Raw genomic sequence first — 20295 nt, forward strand, 5'->3', positions numbered from 1 at the left:
CTAATCTGGCCTTTCTATTCTTGAGGCTTATGAATGGCTTGCACCTTGTGGTGAACCCTCTGTATTTGCTTGTGTGAAGTCTTTCTTTTATAATACACATGGATAATGATATGCCTACCTCCTGGAGACTGTTCTTCACTTGGCTGGATGTTGTGAAGGGGTTTTTCTTTACCATGTAAAGGATCCTGTGATCATCCACCACTCTTGTCTTCCATGGACGTCCAGACCTTTTTGTGGTGCCGAGCTCACCAGTGCATTCTTTTTTTCTCAGAATGTACCAAACAGTTAATTTGGCCAGTATTAATGTTCCCACTATCTCTCTGATGGATTTTTGTTTTGTTTTTACAGCCTAAGGATGGCCTGTTTCAGTTGCATTGAGAGCTCTGTTGACTGCATGTTGTGCCTATACAGCAACAGCCTCCAAATGCAAATGCCACACTTGGAATCAACTCAGACCTTTTACCTGCTTAATTGATAAAGAAATAATGAAGGAATAAATAGCCCACACTGGCCCATGAAACAGCTTTTGAGTCAATTGTCTAATTACTTTTGGTTATTATATATAAGAGCTATAATTCATAAACCCTTCCTTCAATTTGGATGTGAATACCCTTAACCTAAAGCTGAGAGTCTGCACTTTAAGTCCAGTAAATTCTGTTGGAAATCTCATATAAGATACGTTAGATCCAAAGTATCAAGGAGTATTGCAGTATTGTGCAGGGCAAAACATATTCTGGAACAAAGGATGTTGTATACTCTATATTGTTGTCTTGTCTTACCCTATTTGAGTTACTGTGTGGAGATATGGGGAAATGAATATAAAAGCACTTTAAACCCATTGATTACACTACAGAAAAAAGCTATGAGGATTGTACATAAGGTCGGATATCGTGATCACACTAATAACTTGTTCCTAATGTAAAAAATATGAAGAAAATATGAAGGAAAGCAGAAATATTGCTCTATTGCTCTATTTAAAAAAAGGTTTAAATTATTTTTAATGAAAAAGTATTAGAACGGATGATACTGAAATATATGTATTAATTAATTGGATTATATAATGTAAGCATAATTGTTAAGTATAAACAGGGGTAGGATAGGCTTCTTCCTACTCCTTTTCGAACAATTGATAGGACTGTACTCTACATATTAGTTATTTGTTATTTATTATTTTTATTTTTAAATCATGTTCGAAATAAAGATTCATTCATTCATTCATTCATATGCATTATATGACTGTAACTTGTGTATGACTGTAACTAAGATGTTTTGGTAAACAGCTAAAATAACACAAATTCTGTCTGTGACCAAATCCATTGCTGGAAATGTGTTCATGGTTTCACCGTAGTTTTCACCGTAGTAAGGCGATTCATGGTTTCCACCGTAGTTTCACCGTAGTAAGGCGATGACGTAGTCTATGCAAATATGCAGGCGCGGTATGATGACGTATGTTCCATCACGTTTCCGGGTGATGGATTTGATGTCTGCAGCTGGATATACTTGCAGAGAACCGGGGTTATGTAAATAACCTAAAGCTATGTAGCTACTAGGGTGTGTGTGTCAGGGGAGAATAGAGCTAATCTGATGTTATCCATGCATGTGGAACGTTTATGTTCCATGGAAACTAAACGTACGGCGCACTCAGTGGACGGACTCGTTTCTCCGGTCATTTAAAACGGTGCAAGGTTGTAGTTATCTGAGCTGCATCTAGCTCCGTTATGACTTCCGTTTTTGCGACTTCAAAATAAAACGTTCTCTCTTTGCAACCCTAACCCTATACAGTAAACGTCCAGCACGAATGATGTAGCTCTCCTCCATACAAGGAGGGTGATGGAGAAACCTGTGAATAAAGCAGGACATTTATTCATAAACGTTTTACTATGACATTCTGGTTGTCTGTGTTTTATACTACTGTACCTGAAGTTACAGGAATCTGGACTGCTTATTTGATTCATTATCAGTCATGCTTCTTACACCTTTGCATTGATTTCTCAAAATATGATTCCCAAATTTGTTAGGTTACATGCCTTTGCTGTATGCCTTTATTATAATGTGTTTCATGACGTCACCTCGAAACTCCTAAACAATCTCTATAGCGCATCTAAGGCACATCTTTCACCGTTTTTTTTTGTCAAAATTGTGCTAATTAGTGTAATTTCATGACCCATTATTCACCCAAGTTTCATAAAAATTGTCCTAGTAGTGTCTGAGAAGAAGCATACGAACTGACCGAGACTGAATTATCGTCCTCTCCGGTTTTATCGGTGGGGCACAATTACTGAACATAAAGTAGGTAGGCTATATAGAATTTTTTTTTTTTATGATCTTTACAATATTACATATTGGTGTACACATAATAATAATATGAATAATCATAATAATAATAATTATTATTATTGTTAATTATTTCTAAGCATGCATATTATATTTGTATAAACTGAACTGTACAGAAATATTTTTCAATAATTTCAACTAATCTCTCATGCTCTGCTACTCTGATTTTGATGGCATTCATATTCTAGAGGTGTGGCCTAATAGAGGGGTACTAGAGATGAGTTGGAATTATTGAAAAATATATCCGTGCAGTCCATTATTCTGGAGCAATACTATTTCATCAGGGCAATTAAGATATTAGAAAAATTACAAACCCTTCTGGGGCAATACTATGCCGAATATTATACGCAATATATATTTAATATATATAGTAGTTCAGATAATTAGCATATTGTTTGTGGTTCCTTGATCCCTATTTACCATTTACCAAGCAAGTTTAATTTGGGCACTCTTATTTTGAAGACATCTGATTTACAGATATTAACCGGAAGTAGGTAGGCGGAGTTCCACTTTTGAAAGCTCAGAGAGCACAGCTAAGGTGGTAACTCATTTGCCGCACAGCGGATCATTCTCTTTGCTTGACGGTGAGTTATGTTTATTAGCGACTCATGTTACGTGTGTTATATGGGAACGCAGTGGGTTTTTAGAGCAGTAACTACCTACTCGGGGGGATAGTTTCGTAGCTCTACGGCTGCCCCATTTTCTCTGTCTGAAAGCCAAGACGCAGCTGAAGCTGCAATGTGTTAATAGTTGAACTGTCAATCAATCGGATGTCAACAAGTGCAGGCTGGGCAAATTGTCTGGAGTAAAACAGTCAAACTGTGATGAGTTGTGAAGCCTGTCCAAGTACAGTGGTGTTGGGTAATCCAGCCAAAGAAAGATGTTTCAATTGAAACTGTTGCAATTTCCCCCGCAAGATAGTGTTCTGGTTTACAGTGATGGATCAGGACAGTCCAGATGAGATCCTTGCAGAGTTCAAGGAGAGACGTCTGGGCGCTTGGGGCCTTGTCCAGATCACTGCTGGTACAGGGCTCGCTGTCTATGCCATGTGGGTGGGAGTGCTCATGCCAGGGTTCCGAAGAGTCCCTCTGAGATTACAGGTAAAAGTTAATTTAGGCTATGGTTGAATGAGAAGGTTCTGGGGTCTATGGTTGAATGAGAGGGTTCTGGGGTCAATGTTTCAAAGCATATCCAGATAGAAAACATCCTGCTTTTGGATTCTGTTTCCCTTTTAGATTCTGTCATAAGGCCAATGCACACAGCGTGCGATTTTGTCGCACGACAACATTCGATTCTCAATTCACACCACCGAAGTGTGTGGGTGTGAATGGAGAATCGAATGTTGTCGTGCGACAATATCATTTACATTTACATTTTTGGCATTTAGCAGACGCCTTATTCCAAAGCGACTTACAATCAATACATTTGAATACTAAGCATGTGAATCAGCAATCCACCATTCGTTGCAGGAAGAGTAATCTAGCTCGGGCCCGGGGCCACTGATAGAAGAAAAAACAACCTTCTCCCTATCGCCTTCTACTAAAACTTTTTTTTCTGGAGAAACTGAGAAACAGTACAAGGGGGGCACTAGAAGTTCTTAGGGACACAGTAGAGGGGAAAGCGGGTGTCTTTAGGAGACGTAGTGGTGAGGGTCAGAAGATGTCTCAGGAGGAGCAGTTAAGATGTAACCTGAAGAGATGGGTCTTCAGTCTACGACGGAAGATGGGTAGTGAAGGGTAGTGATGGGTAGATGGGGAGCTCATTCCACCAGCGGGGAGCCAGTGTTGTGAAGAGACGTGATCGGGCAGCCCGACTGCTGTGTAGAGGAGGTGGGGCCAGTCGGCCAGCCGAGGTGGAGGAGCGGAGTGAGCGGGCAGGGGTTTGGGGGGTTACCATTTCCTTCAGGTAGGCAGGGGCTGTCCCTTTAGCTGCCTGGTATGCAAGCACCAGGGTCTTGAATCTGATGCGAGCTGCTATCGGGAGCCAGTGCAGGGTGCGAAGGAGAGGGGTGACATGCAAGTATTTGGGGAGGTTGAATATCAGCCGGGCAGCAGCATTCTGGATGAGCTGCAGAGGTCTAATGGCTGAAGCGGGGAGCCCAGCCAGGAGTACATTGCAGTAATCCAGGCGGGAGATGACCAGTGCCTGGGTCAAGAGTTGCGCTGCCTCTCTGGTAAGGAATGGTCGTATCCTTCTGATGTTGTAGAGGAAGAATCTGCAGGAGCGAGCCGTTGCTGCAATGTTCTCCGCACAGGATAGTCGGTTATCCAGGATCACTCCAAGGTTCTTGGCTGTCAGGGAGGGGGTTACAGTAGAGTTCTCCACTGTGATGGAGAAGTCTTGGAGAGGGCAGGCTTTCCCGGGGATGAAGAGGAGCTCGGACTTGTTAAGATTGAGCTTGAGATGGTGGTCAGCCATCCAAGTTGAAATGTCAGCGAGACATGCTGAGATACGGGTTGCCATGTGTACATCAGACGGGGGGAAGGACAGGAAGAGTTGAGTGTCGTCTGCGTAGCTGTGGTAGGAGAGCCCATGTGAAGAGATTACCGAGCCAAGAGACTTGGTGTAAAGGGAGAAAAGTAGGGGCCCTATAGGACAGAACCCTGGGGTACTCCAGTGGAAAGGGTTCGTGGAGAAGACAGCGATTCTCTCCAGGTCACCTGGTAGGAGCGGCCCGCCAGGTAGGAAGAAAACCAGTAGTGTGTGTGCGGTGCCACACTGAAAAAATGGGAAATAGCAGGTCTTTGAATTTACACAAATGAAATCACTATATGCAACACAATTAATTCATATTCCTTTTGTGAACATGGTTTAATCAAGTAGACTTCAATCGTTTATGGAAAATGTTGAATGTACTTGTTTCTCTCGCGTTGATTGAAATGGATTAAATTTAGTTTGGTCACCACCGGAAATGGGATATTCAAAAGGCGCCAGGAAGTGACGGTGGTCACTCTCTATAAGAAGCTAAAAAAACATCGTTGCCACATTCTGGAAGATGCTCTGCAGCCAGCCAGTCACGCTGTGACAGAATTAACGGAGAAAGTAAGTATGTTGAATGCACTTATTGTAAGTCACTTTGGCTAAAAGCTTCTGATAAATGACTGTGAAGTAATGCTAGCTGTCCATATATTTTCTGTTGTGCAATAGCTAATGTTATAAAAATGTATAAGCTAGCTAACGTGTGACCAAGTTATTTCAACCTAGCTAACTCAAAATCGTCATACCACTTGTAGCCAAGTTGACTATCACCTTTGTGGCTTTCTAGTTAGCTAAATTAAGTCCAAGAGGAAGGTATTTAACCTAACTGTACAATGTAAATACAATTTGGCCATTCAAACACTCTTGGGGACTAAGTAAATTAGGAAGACTAATTTCTTTGCTAGCTAATGTTGCATCACTTCAACCAAAGTGAGATTAAGCCAACAGCGGCCATTTTGTCCAGCATTGCGCCAATGTCTGTTGCATTTTTGCTTTGTGCTTTTGTTATACATGTTTGTCTTTTAATTTGGAGTCAATTTACCGAGTTCACCTCACTGATTCTCACCTCATTGATCTTCTTTCAGGTCCATAATCCTATTTGCACTCTGAAAATCTTTAGTGGTAAGTGGCATATTTCTTTTGTGTTGCTGTTAAAGCCCTAAATCTGCATTCTTGTGACTGAGGTACATTTAAAAAAACAATTTAGTATTGGTGCAAAAATGTTAAAATGTAAATATCATTATGGTTGTTTCCCAATTGATTATAATTAAAAATAGTGTTGTTTAGTGGTAGTCCTTGTATTTAAAGACCTATGAATTACTTTGGAAGTGATAGCAAATTTCCATCATATGTATTGGATTTTGGAAGAGCAGGTGTTTCTGAACTGCAGATTGGAGCTTTAATGATGATCTTCATGTGTGTTACATTTAGGTGCTGGTGGGATTCTCACCCTGGGAATGTGGAGTTGTAAGGGGTGCACAGAAACTGTGTCAAGTAGGTCCAAGCTTTTGCACCACTACAAGTTAAAGCATTCACATTTTGGACGCAGTTCTCGCTTTCCATGTACCTACCTGCATTGTCCATGCACATTTAAGACGTGGAATGCTCTTATTGTCCACCAAAGTAAAGTCCACTCCACAGGGGTGACTCGCAAAGAGGAAGCAATATTCAGTTGCCACCTTTGTACTTGTAGTGATTTAGCATCAGAGAGGGATTATTTTGCTCATATAAATGCACATCTCAAAAGAAATGAGACGGTCAATTGTATGTTTTTAGGGTGTGACTTTAAAACAAACATTTATTGTACATTTAAATCCCACAAAAACTGAAAACACTGCCATCACACATTGGTTGATTTTAAACCTGGAGTAGTCATAACTAGGATATCAACTGTGAATGAATTGGTGGGAAATAGTCAGGAGTGTGTAGAGCAGTCAGATACTGCCGTTCCTTCACGTAGTCATTCCCAGACTGAAGACTTGCAGAAAGTCATAGAGCAAAGATTTGGAGCTGCTTTGCTGAAGTTGGAGCATTTAGTCCATGTGTCAAGCACAGCTGTTGATATTTTTTTAGGGGAACTCCATCATTTGATTTGTTCTGCACCTGTTCCATTATCTTGTGACATTGTGAGTGACATATTTCATCAGAGAAACATCTCTGTCGATGAACTTATAATTAGAGAAACTGTTAATGCAATTTGCTCTGGTAATCCTGTGCAAAGGTCAATACAAAAAGGTGGCCCTCTAAGTACCGCGTATCTGCGTAAGCAGTATTACAAGGAGAACTTCAGTGTTGTAGAGCCAGTTGAATACATTATTGATGCTAAAAACAAACGCAGTTTCCAATATGTCCCAATATTGAAGTCCTTACAGCAGTTGTTGAGTAGAAGGGATATCATTGATAAAGTTGTTGAGGGCCATCAAAGCCAGGAGGGCACACATTCTGGAGTGTACAAGTCCCCAAGAGATGGTTCCCTTTTGAAGGAAAATAGTTTCCTCACTGGAGAAAAGCCAAGGATCATTCTACAATTTTATGTGGATGACTTTGAAACCTGTAACCCCCTTGGCACCTCGCGAAAGAAGCATAAGCTTTGTGCTGTTTATTGGGTATTAGCTAACTTGCCTCCGGGGTCTCATTCCTCGCTCTCATCTATCTACTTGTCAGTTTTGTGTAAAACTGATGATGTTAAAACCTACGGTTTTGGTAAAGTCTTTGAACCTCTTCTAGAAGATCTGAAAACTCTGGAGGAGCTGGGTGTTTATGTCCCGCTGTTGGGTGAGTCAGTTAAAGGTACAGTACTCAGTGTAGTGGCTGACAACCTGGGAGCGCACAGTGTTGCAGGATTTATGGAGAGTTTTTCTGTGGAATACTATTGCAGATTTTGCACAGGAAAGAGTAGTGATATTCAGCAACATTCTGTTGCAGCTGGTGCTTTCAGTCTGAGAACCAAGGAGCTTCATCAGGCCCATGTCAAACAAGCCCAAGATACAGGTTCAGCTTGTTGTGGAGTGAAGAGGGAATGTGTCTTCACAAAAAATCTGTCTCATTTTCATGTCATCTTTGGCTATCCACCTGATCTGGCCCATGATGTTTTTGAGGGTATAATCCCAGTAGAGCTAGCTCATTGCTTAAGAGTGCTTATATCCCGTAGGCTTTTCACATTAGATTACCTGAACAATCCCATTCTGAAGTTTCCCTACAAATGGGCTGACAGGACAAACAAACCTCATGTAGTGTCACAAAGCTTCTCCAGCAGAAAGACGGTGGGGGGAAATGCTCATGAAAATTGGAGCCTTCTCCGGTTCTTACCTTTTTTGGTTGGATCACTTGTACCTGAGGATGAGCCTGCGTGGCTTGTTCTCATGGATCTGAAGGATATCACAGAGCTTGTTGTTGCCCCTGTGCATAGTGATGACTCGCTGGCTTTTTTAGAAAGTAAAATCACAGAGCACAGGCAGAGATACAAAGAGTTATTCCCTGACATCAAGCTGCTACCAAAACACCATTATTTGGAACACTACCCCCAGTTGATTAGGCTGTTTGGTCCAGTTGTCGGACAGTGGACTATGCGCTTCGAGGCGAAGCATAGCTTTTTTAAACAGGCTATCAGACACACAAGCTGCTTCAAGAATGTGCCCCTCTCCTTAGCCTCAAAGCATCAGATGATGTTCGCTTACCATCTGAGCTCTCCATGTCTGAGCAAGTCTGACCTAGAGGTCTCGGCTGTATCCACTCTACCAGTATACTTACTTAAAGAGGAGATAGCACAAGTCATCAGGCAAAAGTTCTCTGACACACCTGAGGTTCACCTTGCACAGTGTGTGACAACCAAGGGCATAACCTATAGGAAGGGAATGATACTGGCCCACAGAGCAGCATGTGGAATGCCTGAATTTAGTGAAATTGACCAAATCTGCATTTTACATGAGAGTGTATTCTACATTGTCAAAGAGCTCTGTGGTTGGTACAGAGAGCATTATAGAGCCTTCGAGCTCTGCCCAGCACCCACAAGAACATTCACTCTTGTGGCACTCAGTGAACTCCTTGATACCTATCCATTGGTTGACTACAAGATTGGATCAGCCCGCATGGTGACTTTGAAAAGGCATATTGAAATAAAAGGTGTGGGGGGGAGGCTTTTCCACTGAATTTGAAATCTAAAATGTATGGATGTCTGATATCTAATCTTCTTTTTTTGTGTGTGTATGTCTGTGCAGAGTAAACTGCTTTGAAGATGGGGACTCCTGTAATCCTTAAGATCATCTTGACTGATGGCAGCTCGCAAAGGTTGACTCTCTCCCATGGACTCCCCGCCTCCGTTGAAGACCTTATGGTTGAAGTGAAGAAACAGTGTGGACTTCAGGGCAATTTTCGACTGCAATTCAAGGATTCCTTGTTTGGAAATGAGTTCCTTAAACTGACTTCACTTTCAGAAGTAGAAGACAAAGGTACTCTTAAAGTCATTGATATGTCAAGGCCCACCACTATGCAGCATGATGAGTGGTCTACTGTTCTGAATCCTGTCCTTCAACCTCAAGCTTTCAGTACTTCCTCTGTACACGACTCTTCGTCCCTGTCAGATGGATCTGTGGATACAGATATACTGTCATCGAGTGACTCAACGAGTTCACGGTCCTCTTGGCCTGTTTTTTTTCATGTGCCTAAGTTCTCTTATGATGCCGAATTAAAACTTCTTTTAGCTTATATTCAGAATGGCACTGTACATATTCCAGATCCCAAGTTGAAGTCTGCCATCCTTGATGGTTTATTGCAGGAAATAGTGCAGTACAAAGTCTATGTCAGTGATAAAGAGATGGAACAGGTAGCACAGCGTCTTATCAAGACGCATCCATGTTTAGCTGAGAAGGGGTCCTGCACTGGATACGGCGGATGGAAGTCAAGTTTAAAGTATAAACTATCCAACTACCGCACGGAACTGAGAAAACTGGGCTGCCCAGAGGTGACCGTAAACTCCCTAAAAAACAAACCTGCAGGAAAACGCAGTGCAGCCTTCGGAATAAAAAAGGCAAAGAGAGCAGAAGTTAATTTTTGCCCGACATACCCAATAGCAGAAACCGAGGAGAGTCTGGAGGCAATGCAGAAAGCTCTACTCCTAGATGTAAAGAAGAGGAACAACAGGGAGGTTGTGAAAGTAAAGATGGAAAAGACCTTCGCACACAGAAGGCATGAAGTTGTGCGTGATGCCCCAATGGTGGAGAATTTCATGGCAAGGTGGCCTGCTCTGTTTGAAGTTAGTGAGGTAAGGCGTATCATGCTGGGTTTTTCGTCTTGGATTTGCTGTTGATAAAATAAAAGTATAGAGGACACTGGTAAATTGCTAATATACCTAATTGTATATTACCAGTCTGTGCTTTCTCTTCCTCCTAGGCTGCCCTGGTTTGCTGTATGGTGATGGTGGCTTTCTCCCTGATGTTTGCCGTTCAAACCAATTTCCTTTGTGCGTTCTACCCGTTTTCAGATCAACGCTGAATTCAAGAGAATCACCACCTTCCCACTACAGTCCAAGTTCCTGTCTCAGCTGGACCTCCATTCTGACCTCCTGGTGAAGCTGTTCCACCAAAGGGGAGGACAGCTTGGGGAAAAACTAAAAAGAAACATGGCACCAATGGCTGACGTAAGTGATACAGGGGTCCCACAGTCATGAAAAATCTTCAATTGTTTTTGGAAAATATTACGATTTTTTACATGTCTGGAAAGGTTATGGAACATTATACAACACCTAATTCCGACCCCGCATTGTGATTGGCCAAGACACATTCCAAGCCGTGCCAATAACCACTGTATACCAACGGGCAAATCACCAGTTAAGGTATCATTCCGCACACGCTGTCAGCTGTGTTAAGTTGCTATAGCAACGGTAAACAATGGAGAACTATTTCAGATTGTGGATGGCTGAAAGCAATGCGATTTAGCAAAATTTTACAGTACAAACCCATCTTTTTCAAAAAGATATTTAACGACAGTGCAGTGCGGCACTCCACTTTGCATTGTGCCTATAACCGCACCTCAGCCGTGCCAATAACCACGGTAAAGCATGACATCAAGTCTATTACTGCTTAATTGTAGAATGTTTTATTTGCTACAAAATTTATTGGCAAGAAAGGCATACACATTGTATGGAAAGCCAGGGAGGCCATGAGTCTTTTTTTTCTCCCCTTCCACTATTTGTGCATCTATGTCTCAGGTTTTACTTTTCCTCTTATCTTTATATAATTTGTCGACCTCCTCTTTCTTTCTCTTTCCTGTCAATCTCCTTCCTACATGATTTGGAGCTCACAGCAAGGCTTGTACCATCGTAAGAATCACTGGTGTTATATTCTCAGAGAAATATGTACCCATATGACTGTTTACATCAGTAGTTGACTTTAAAATAAAGCACAGGGGCTGAATTAAGACACTAATCAAGAAAATGTCCTTTCAGAGTGATGATGTAAATGCTGGACGAAAGTGCATCCTGAAGGGAGTCTCTATCTACATGGGTGAAGATCCAGAAACCCTTGTGCAGGAATGTGGTATGTACATGAATCAGTGCTTATCTTTTCCCTTTATCTTCCACTCTTCTCTTGTTTTCCTACTTGATCACGTGGGTCACTTGGGCTGAAACGATTAATTGATTTTAACTTTCACCTTACCTTATCTACATCAAAACTGTCACTGTCTGCCCAATTTAATATTTATTTATTATTTTCTTGATAGGGCTTGGTTAATAGGTCTTATTTACCTACCTTTATTTACTTACCTTTGTCTGTTTTGTACAGGGCATGGATGAAAACGCCATCAACGAGGCCTTAGAAGACACCACTGTGGGGATTTATGTTCTTAAAGAACATGCTTCAAGTGATGAACCACAGGACATTGGAATTGTCCTTGAAGGCGTCAAGGTATTGCAAGATCTGGATAATGTAGCATTAGCTGCTGCTATGCTGTTCGGACTGATGTATGCCCTGAACCTCAGCTACCCTGCTGACCTCCGCTACACCTTTGAGGTAGTCCAAAAGATCTTCATGGAACTGGAAGGACGTAAACTTTCAAACAAAGCACTCACTCTAAAAAACAGGCTCCTTCAGTGAAAGTCAGAGAGACTTTAAAAACAGATGCAGTATTGTATTTGCTCTTGTTAATGCACTGTTTGTGGTACCAGTTCACAATATTTAGTATTTGGCTATTTGCACTTTCTTACATGATCAGTTCATTCTCTCTCGCTCGTGCATCGTCCATTATAGAGCAAATCCTCTGTCTTTCTCTGAACATCACTTTAAAAACAGCTGCAGTATTGTATTTGCTCTTGTTAATGCACTGTTTGTGGTACCAGTTCACAATATTTTGTATTTGTCTATTTGCACTTTTTTTTCATGATTGTGACGTTAAAAAACAGGCTCTCAGTGAAAGTCAGAGACATGTAGTCCATTATAGAGCAATTCCTGTTACTCAATTCCTGTTACTCTCCTGCTGTCTCTCTCTCTCGTGCACTTTTTTGGCTAACTTTTTTCTCATGATTGACCTGTTAAAATGTGTTACAAAAATAAATGTAGCAAATGTTTGTACAGAACTGACTCTGCCTTTTTTCATCAATGCAAATCAGTTATTTTACATTTATTATTTTGTATTTGCACACACTTAAACAGAACCGATGTCTACAATACATTTGTATAGAATTAACTTTAACAAATCAAGTTTGATTTACTGACCTAACTTGGCTACCAGGGACATAATGAAATTGCTTTAAAGTTACAAAATACCTTTGAATAATTTGGCATTAAAGAAATCAAGTTGGAGTTAGAGTTGAAAATCAGGTACCGTGGACAAGATGAAATTACTTAAACATTACACAATACATTGATATTACAATAACTGACAAATATTATGTTGCATCAACATAATTATTTTAAGCAGTCTAATGTGAATGAGATACTTTGGTTTGACAAGAAATAATTACATCAGTTGCCCATATTCTGATCATGTGGGACTGATGTGCACATTAAAATCAAGTAAATTCAAAATACTTTTTTTTTCAGTGCAGAGATGCCCAGGTCTGAGAGGATGGAGAGAAGGATCTGGTGATTGACTGTGTCGAAGGCAGCAGACAGGTCAAGGAGAATGAGAACAGAGGAGAGGGAGGAATCTTGGGCAGAGTGGAGGGCTTCCGTGACAGCAAGGAGCGCCGTCTCAGTGGAATGCCCAGCCTTGAAGCCGCATTGGTGGGGGTTTAAGTGATCCATCTTCCGGAGATAGTCAGTCAGTTGTTTAGATGCCGCGCGTTCAAGGGTTTTGGAAGGGAAGGAGAGAAGGGATACAGGTCTGTAATTGTGGACAGATGATGGGTCAAGGGTAGGTTTCTTGAGGAGAGGCTTGACTCTGGCTATTTTGAAGGCCGCTGGGACAGATCCTGTGGATAGGGAGGAGTTGATTAGGGTGGTAAGGTAAGGAAGGATGTCGGCGGAAATGGATTGGAGAAGGGGGGAGGGGATGGGATCAAGAGGGCATGTGGTTGCCCGCTTTGATGTGATAAGTGTGAGAATCTCATCGGGGGAGAGGGGGGAAAAAGATGACAATCCAGAGACCGAGTGTCGAGGAGAGAGTTTGGAAGGGGTGTTAGCATTGTTAGTGGGAGGAGGGAGAGGTGGGGGGGAAAAGGTGCTGCTGATGTCGTCCACCTTTTTTTCAAAGTAGGTGACAAAGTCATCGGCGGACAGGGAGGAAGGAGGAGGGGGAGGAGGTGGATTAAGGAGTGAAGAGAAAGTGGAGAACAGTTTTCTAGGATTAGAGGCAGAAGAATGTATTTTGGAATGATAGTAGGATGCTATAGAAAGGCCAGTTTTTCTCCATTTCCTCTCAGCTGCTCTGAGCTCTAGTCTACAAGCATGTAGCGTTTCAGAGAGCCAGGGAGCTCGAGGAGAGGATCGAGCTGGCTTCAGGGTTAGTGGACAGAGGGTGTCGAAGGATGAGGTGAGAGCGGACAGGAGGGTTGAGGATGCCGCATCAGTGGATAGAAGGGAGAAGGATTCGACAGAGGGTAGGGAGGATAGGACGGAAGAAGAGAGGGTGATGGGGGACAGGGTACGTAGGTTACGACAAGTTTTTAGGGGAAGGGAGAAGGATATAAAGTGGTGATCAGAAACTGGAAGAGGGGTAACGGTAAGGTTGGAAGTGTGGGAAGATCTGGTGAAGACAAGGTCGAGCTGATTGCCTGCCTTATGAGTCGGAGGAGAGGGGGACAGGGTAAGGCCGAAAGAGAGGAGAAGGTCAAGTACTCCAGATGAGAGAAGCTTCTCAGATTGGAAATTGAAGTCACCTAGTAGTATCGCATAGCACACCGTGTGCATTGGGCTATAGGCTATTTTTAGCTAATGGGGTATGTGCCTCTAGTAAAACCCCATTTAGGCCTACACCTTGAATTAACATGCATCTTGTGATTGGATGGATGACCATGTCTGGTCAGCTCGCATTTGCACCTTGAATTAAAATAGGCTACACCATTTATCTTGACTGCCTGGCTGCATTGTGATAGGACTTTGATGTAGATTATTCTTTTTGCTATCCAGGGTCAGATCTATCTGGCTGATTGAGTCGTATAGGGGAAATCAGCCAGCTCGATCTGATCCTGGATAGCAAAGAAGAATCAGGATCATTCTGATCCAGATTAAAAGACATTCTAAAAAAACTGGCCCCATATGACTGATGGTAGCTACAGTGAATTGTCTAATTCCATGCAGGTGCCTTATCTGCCCGCCAGCAAGGCCCAGGTACAGAATGTGATGACGCTGCTGAAAGGCCGACAGGGAACCCTTGTGGACTTGGGCTCCGGAGACGGCAGGATTGTAAGTGCGTATCAGTCTTGACCAAAACTGTTATTTTAAATGGTTTCAAATATCAGTAAAAGTGCCTGATTCAACCTCACCCATCATAAAGGAACCAATGGAATAATCGCCGAAGTGCAAAGCAAACCTAGCTTTCTGTTAAAAAAAATCTGAATAATATGTATTTTGCACAAGTCTAGAGTCCATGCTTGTGTTCCCACATGCACCGATCCCTGTAAATCTGCACGTATTCATTATGCGGAAGCTCTCACGGGACATATATAAAATCCAATGTTATTTGTCACATACATTGCATACAGCCGTAATTACAGATTTACTTACAGATAGGCTTTGGGATCTTGCTCCTTGCTCAGCGACAGTCGACAACACAACAAAACACATGTTGTGTGTGTTCTGTTTCTGTTCAGGTGCTGGAGGCACACCTCCAGGGCTTCAGTCCCACGATGGGATATGAACTCAACCCATGGCTGGTTCGTCTGGCGTACTTCCGGGCGTGGAGAGCAGGACATCATGGAAAAGTGACTTACCTGAGGGAAGACCTCTGGAAGGTGACACACCCAGAGACCTCTGTTAAATACATCATCTGGGATTTCCTGTTCTGTCGTCACGGCAGCTGGTGAACGGGGGAACAAGTCGGCAACCAACCAAATTCTGAAAAACTCACTGAATCCATTGCATTGCCATATTTTTGGCTTGACTAGCGAGTGTGTCATTGATTTTCAACAATGTTGCAGTAAAACGATGTGTTTTGAATCAATTCTCTTTTAAAGGTGATTTGAAATAAATTAAGTCACCACCCACAAATGAGCTTAAATGTTCCTGTCCAATTTAGATTTTTTTCCAGAGAAGTCCGAACATCGGTTGCCGACTTGTTCCCCCTTTCACCAGCTTTATCAGAAATGGTCATATCAATTCACGATACAAAGTGCCCTGTGTAAGTAATACATGGTAAATGGACCGACTTATACAGCGCTCATTGAGAGCAATTTGGGATTCAGTGCCTTGCCTAGGCCTGTAACAATTATGAAATAATTGTCTAATGGCAATTTAATTGTCTAATGGCAATCTTGACTGTGCTCCAACACGCTAGCTAGCTAGCTGGCTAACAACAAAGAACATGGTGTTAGCTAGATTTACATCACAACATGCTGATAGAACATGAACATGCCAGTATTTCCCAGTATTTCAGCCCACTAAAAGTAATGGGACAATTGACTGGATAGGTGTTAGTCAGGTGTGTTACTTCACATCATCTGAATAGTAAAACCAACAAAAATACCCTTAAATAAAAGCTGACAGTCTGTTCCTTAACCTCATAGTAATTGTTTGATTTTAAATCCAAAATGTTGGAGTATAGAGCCGAAAGAAGAAAAGAAAATGCTTCACTGTCCAATTACTTGCTGTTAATGCAGTTTCCCCAGTTTGACCCTGCAATGTACCATAGATGTATTTTTGCTGAGGGTGCACATTTATTTTCCGTTTCAACTAGTTACAACATGCAACAAGTACTTTTTAGTTTGCACTAGTTTTTACTAGTAGTGGTGGTCTAGTGAGGGGTAGTGGTGGTCTAGTGGATAGTGAGTTGGACTTGTGATCAGAAGGTTGTGAGTTCAAATCCCGCCTGAAACCACACCACTACTAGTGTGCCCTTGAGTAAGGCACTTAGCCCTCAGTTACTCCAGGGGGAATGTCCCTGTAATTTGTAAATCGCTTTGGATTAAAAGCGTCTGCTAAATGTCCCAATTTTACTATTGAGGCAGTTTTGCGTATGTTGCAAATAACATGTATATTGTGTGTCATTGCAGGTCAACCTGACCAGTTGTAAGAATGTCACAGTGTTTTTAGCACCAAGTGTGGTAAGTAATTCTCATACAATGCCCAGTGCTGATACTGAGCTTAAGGCCCAATCTCATTTCACCCCTTGGCCCTCCATTTTAGCTCTACCCCTCCATTTTGCGCGTTCATGTGTATGGTAGGGTTGTCACAATTCTTGTTTTCATGTAACGGTAGGGCCACATATATCCAAATGGAGGTTTTTAAGGACCAGACTCCGAACGTAGACAGTGTTATGAAATCCCAGAATGCTTTGTGAATCATCAATAGTGGAAGGACCAAAATAAGAGGAAAGAGGAAGCAGGAAACCACAAATGTAATTATTTTCTTCGTTAATAAAGATTAAAAAAAAACATTGTATTAATTTCAGTGTATTATAGACCTTTACTGTAAGCGTTTTTTTTTTAAATCTTGCAGATGTCTCTAGCTATCTATCTAACATTACAAAGTTTTAAGGCTGATTTGTGCATGATAGTCCTGCATTTTGACATGTTTCCATGTCGCATTTCCCCCCTTTGATGGCATATGACGCCCGAAATGTAACTTAAGTTCAGCCGCAAAGTTGTTGCACTTGTTACCGCTCCTCTAATATCAGTGCAGACTGGCAGGGAAGGAGCACGGGTTGCTAGCCTACAGAGCACAGCTATTCTGTCATGAACTTGCCTGGTGATGAAGCATAGTTCTTTTTTATTTGATGAGTTGTTTGATCGATTGATAGCATGAAACTTGTTCAAGTTGTGAACAAATCCCAATCATCCATGCTTTTCTATGCTGCTACTGATGACGTATCAGGGTCTTGAAGGGTTATCCCGTTTCATAGGGGAACATTTTCAACCATTACCCCTTGTGACTCTGTTCCGAGGGGCAAGGCGAAAAGCGAGTGGCATTCCAAAACGAGGAGTAGGGGTAAAAAAGCAAAAAGGGAAATGGGATAGGGCCTTAGTGGTCAAGCTCTTTGCTCAGTAAGTTGTGCCACTGGTGTCTGTATTTAGGGTTCAATTCCTGCATCATTTGCATATTACCTTACTGTCTTGACAAAAGCATCTTGTGCTCACATGGCTTCTGATTTGCCTTTCTATGGTTGTTCTAGCTGTCTTTGCTTCAGAAGAAGTTAGAGGCCGAGCTTCCAGATGATGCCATGGTCGTTGCTGGTCGGTTTCCCTTCCGCGATTGGACTCCATGCAGGACTGAAGGAGCAGGTGTGGACCGAGCCTGGGCCTACAGCATGCAGGCTCAAAGAACGCCAACAGGAGTGGCGCCTGATGCAAGCAGCTGACTGTAGCTCATACATCGATTTATTTTCTCAGGAAGGATGAGCAAGAGAGGGATGAGGTCACCTGTGCACGTCTGCCTTTTAATGACAATATCGATGTTGATATTTTCAAATGAAAATAACCAACAATAATTTAACTGGACTCTACCACACATGGTTATTTGTTCACAGGTTCATGATATTCCATTATTGTATAGTGATTAATCAATATCTGGATTAAATTAGGTGGTCAAGGTGGAGCCACATCCAGTTGTATTTGGTCAAAAGTGTTTTTGTGAATAATGTGTAAACTGTGGGCACTTGGACTTGGCTTACCATTCTACTGTAATTCAATGAAGGATTTCATGGCATATTTCACATTTATATCTGAAAATCATACTTAAAAAACAATTGGTTAGTTAGTGTTAAAAGTTTGGGATAAGCATCTAGTATTCCAGCGGTTCCCAACCTTTTAGGACTCACGGCCCACTTGACAGATCTCTCCAGTATTCGCGGCCCACTCAGCAGCGCGCTGAGCGCGCGCGATTTCTTTTTCGCGTGCACGCGCATGAAACGCGCACGAGCGCTCAAAACAACGACGTGGCAAAATTTTAAAAAATAAATAGCGGTTAAACCATTAAAGCCGAGCGGCGATGTTTTATATAGCAGGTGATCAAATACCAAGATCGTAAATGTTGTATGTGTTCAATACGACCAAACATCCTTATGTGTGTGGGCAACTCCCGACTCCCGACTAGGGTTGCCAGATGGGCTCTGGGTGTTTTGGTGGAATTAGCGGTTTTAGACTGTGGTTAGGGTGGAAAATGTCGATCCCTTCTGGCAACCCTGTTCGCGAGTCCGGGATGGAATGTAGCCAATCAAGAAGCGAGCTGACTTCTTTTCGGATGGAAATATCGGCGCACACCACACACAATACGATCAAGGCTGTTCAATCCAAGATTTTTTATCTTTTTAAAATTAAAACGTTTTTGTAACAAAAAAAACGTCAAGAAAAAATGTTTTTGCCCATGATTTGGCGGCCCACTTGCAGTACTCTCGTGGACCACCAGTGGTTGGGAACCGTATAACCATAGGTTGGGAACCGCTGTAGTATTCACAACTTCCAAGAGCCCAGATTATGCAAAACTCTAGACTAGACATTTGGGTCTCTGATGACCCTACTAACACAGAAACTGTGAAATGAAGCAATTTGTTCAGTTTTTTTGTATATTTCACATATTTTGTGTATGCGATTCACAAGCCATTCAGATTTGCCTCGGCCTTACTGCTTGGCAAAGGGAGGTTGTACAAAGTATTAAATGCCAATAATTGTGGCACACATGGTTTTTGTTTTTTTCTCTGAATAAATGTACTTCAATTAAAGGTTGGAGTTTTTTTTGTTTTTTTCACTGTGACATTAAGCTAATTCATCAAAAGGTGATTTTTGTAATAACCATTTTTACTCATCTTTGCCAATAATTGTGGAGGGCACTATGTTCCTAGGAACAGTTCCACAGGTTTGGTGGTATAACCTTCAAAGTATCAAGAGAAGATTATAAATGAAAAGTGAAAACATTTAAATAAAACAGTTGTTTTTCTACCAACTCAAGTTACACAAGTCTGGACATGTAAAAGCTGATTTGAAGTTAATATGTTAAGCAGTTTAGGCTGTGCATGCGGCAGTATAGGTATCGGAGAGATGAGAGAAGGTTGGAGACATACAGTGGGGGAAATTACAACAAAGCTGTCATTACAAACAAAGGCTTCTCCACTAAGTATTGAATTAATTTCAGTTAATGTGTTCAATACTTGTTTCCTGTTTCATTCCACTTAATTAGACATAACTCTATTTACACATGGATTTACATGTTTAGATTTTTTGTCTGAATTGTTTGAGTTAATACCAAAGTCTGGTGCAGATTTCACTTGAATAGGCTCATCGGAAATACATTTACTGGACAAAATGTTGATGTGTTCAATACTTATTTCCCCCATTGTATATAGTTGAAAGAAAATGAGTAGGATGGTCAGTTGGTAGGATAGCCAGAGATGAGAGAAGGTTAGAGGATAATGAAGATAAGAAACAGTGCCCTTCTTAGAAATGTGACAATGAAGCATCTTTTCTTTTTGCGCTACACTCCAAATGTTTGGATTTGAAATCAGACAATTTCTATGAGGTTAAAGTAGAGATCATTTTATTTGATGGTATGTGTGTACATACATTTGTGTTACAGCTGAAAATGTCCCAAGAAAACCAAAATGGACCAAACCAAAGTGCCGCTCAATAAGCTGTACACATAAAGCAAGTCACACCATAAGAAGGAAGACAGTCACTGAACTGGTGTAAGTTAATAAAAGGTATACAAATAAAAGGTTAATAGTAGGCCCTCATACCTACACAACGCAGAAAACAAAACATCCAAATAAAAACGCATCTCCCACCACCCCAATTGTCTATGGCAGGGCAGAACCAAAAAACAAAAGAAGAAACCAATACTCATGCCCTGCCAAGCAAAAACCAAAAGAAACCCACACCTCACAGGGAGAAAACCAACAAAC

At 41.7% G+C, this 20295-nt stretch overlaps 1 protein-coding gene and 2 long non-coding RNA genes across 3 annotated transcripts; all 3 read left to right on the plus strand.

Annotated features, from left to right (window-relative positions):
* Positions 1-3272: 3272 nt before the first annotated feature.
* antkmt (adenine nucleotide translocase lysine methyltransferase) lies at positions 3273-18465 on the plus strand (the record flags this gene model as incomplete). Its single annotated transcript, XM_080524349.1, has 5 exons — positions 3273-3434; positions 14547-14651; positions 15059-15199; positions 16457-16507; positions 17575-18465. The coding sequence occupies 5 exons, from the start codon at positions 3273-3275 to the stop codon at positions 17758-17760; spliced, it is 645 nt and encodes a 214-aa protein (XP_080380475.1). The 3' UTR covers positions 17761-18465.
* On the plus strand, positions 5201-9359 carry LOC308151477. The gene is made up of 4 exons (XR_013937297.1): positions 5201-5376; positions 5898-5934; positions 6244-6306; positions 9030-9359. It is a non-coding gene; the product is annotated as an uncharacterized lncRNA (long non-coding RNA).
* LOC308151476 lies at positions 9527-12298 on the plus strand. The gene is made up of 4 exons (XR_013937296.1): positions 9527-10072; positions 10292-10447; positions 11255-11345; positions 11592-12298. It is a non-coding gene; the product is annotated as an uncharacterized lncRNA (long non-coding RNA).
* Positions 18466-20295: the final 1830 nt, after the last annotated feature.

The sequence above is a fragment of the Nansenia antarctica genome (assembly GCF_963989245.1).
Source record: "Nansenia antarctica genome assembly, chromosome: 2".
NCBI lineage: Eukaryota > Metazoa > Chordata > Actinopteri > Argentiniformes > Microstomatidae > Nansenia > Nansenia antarctica.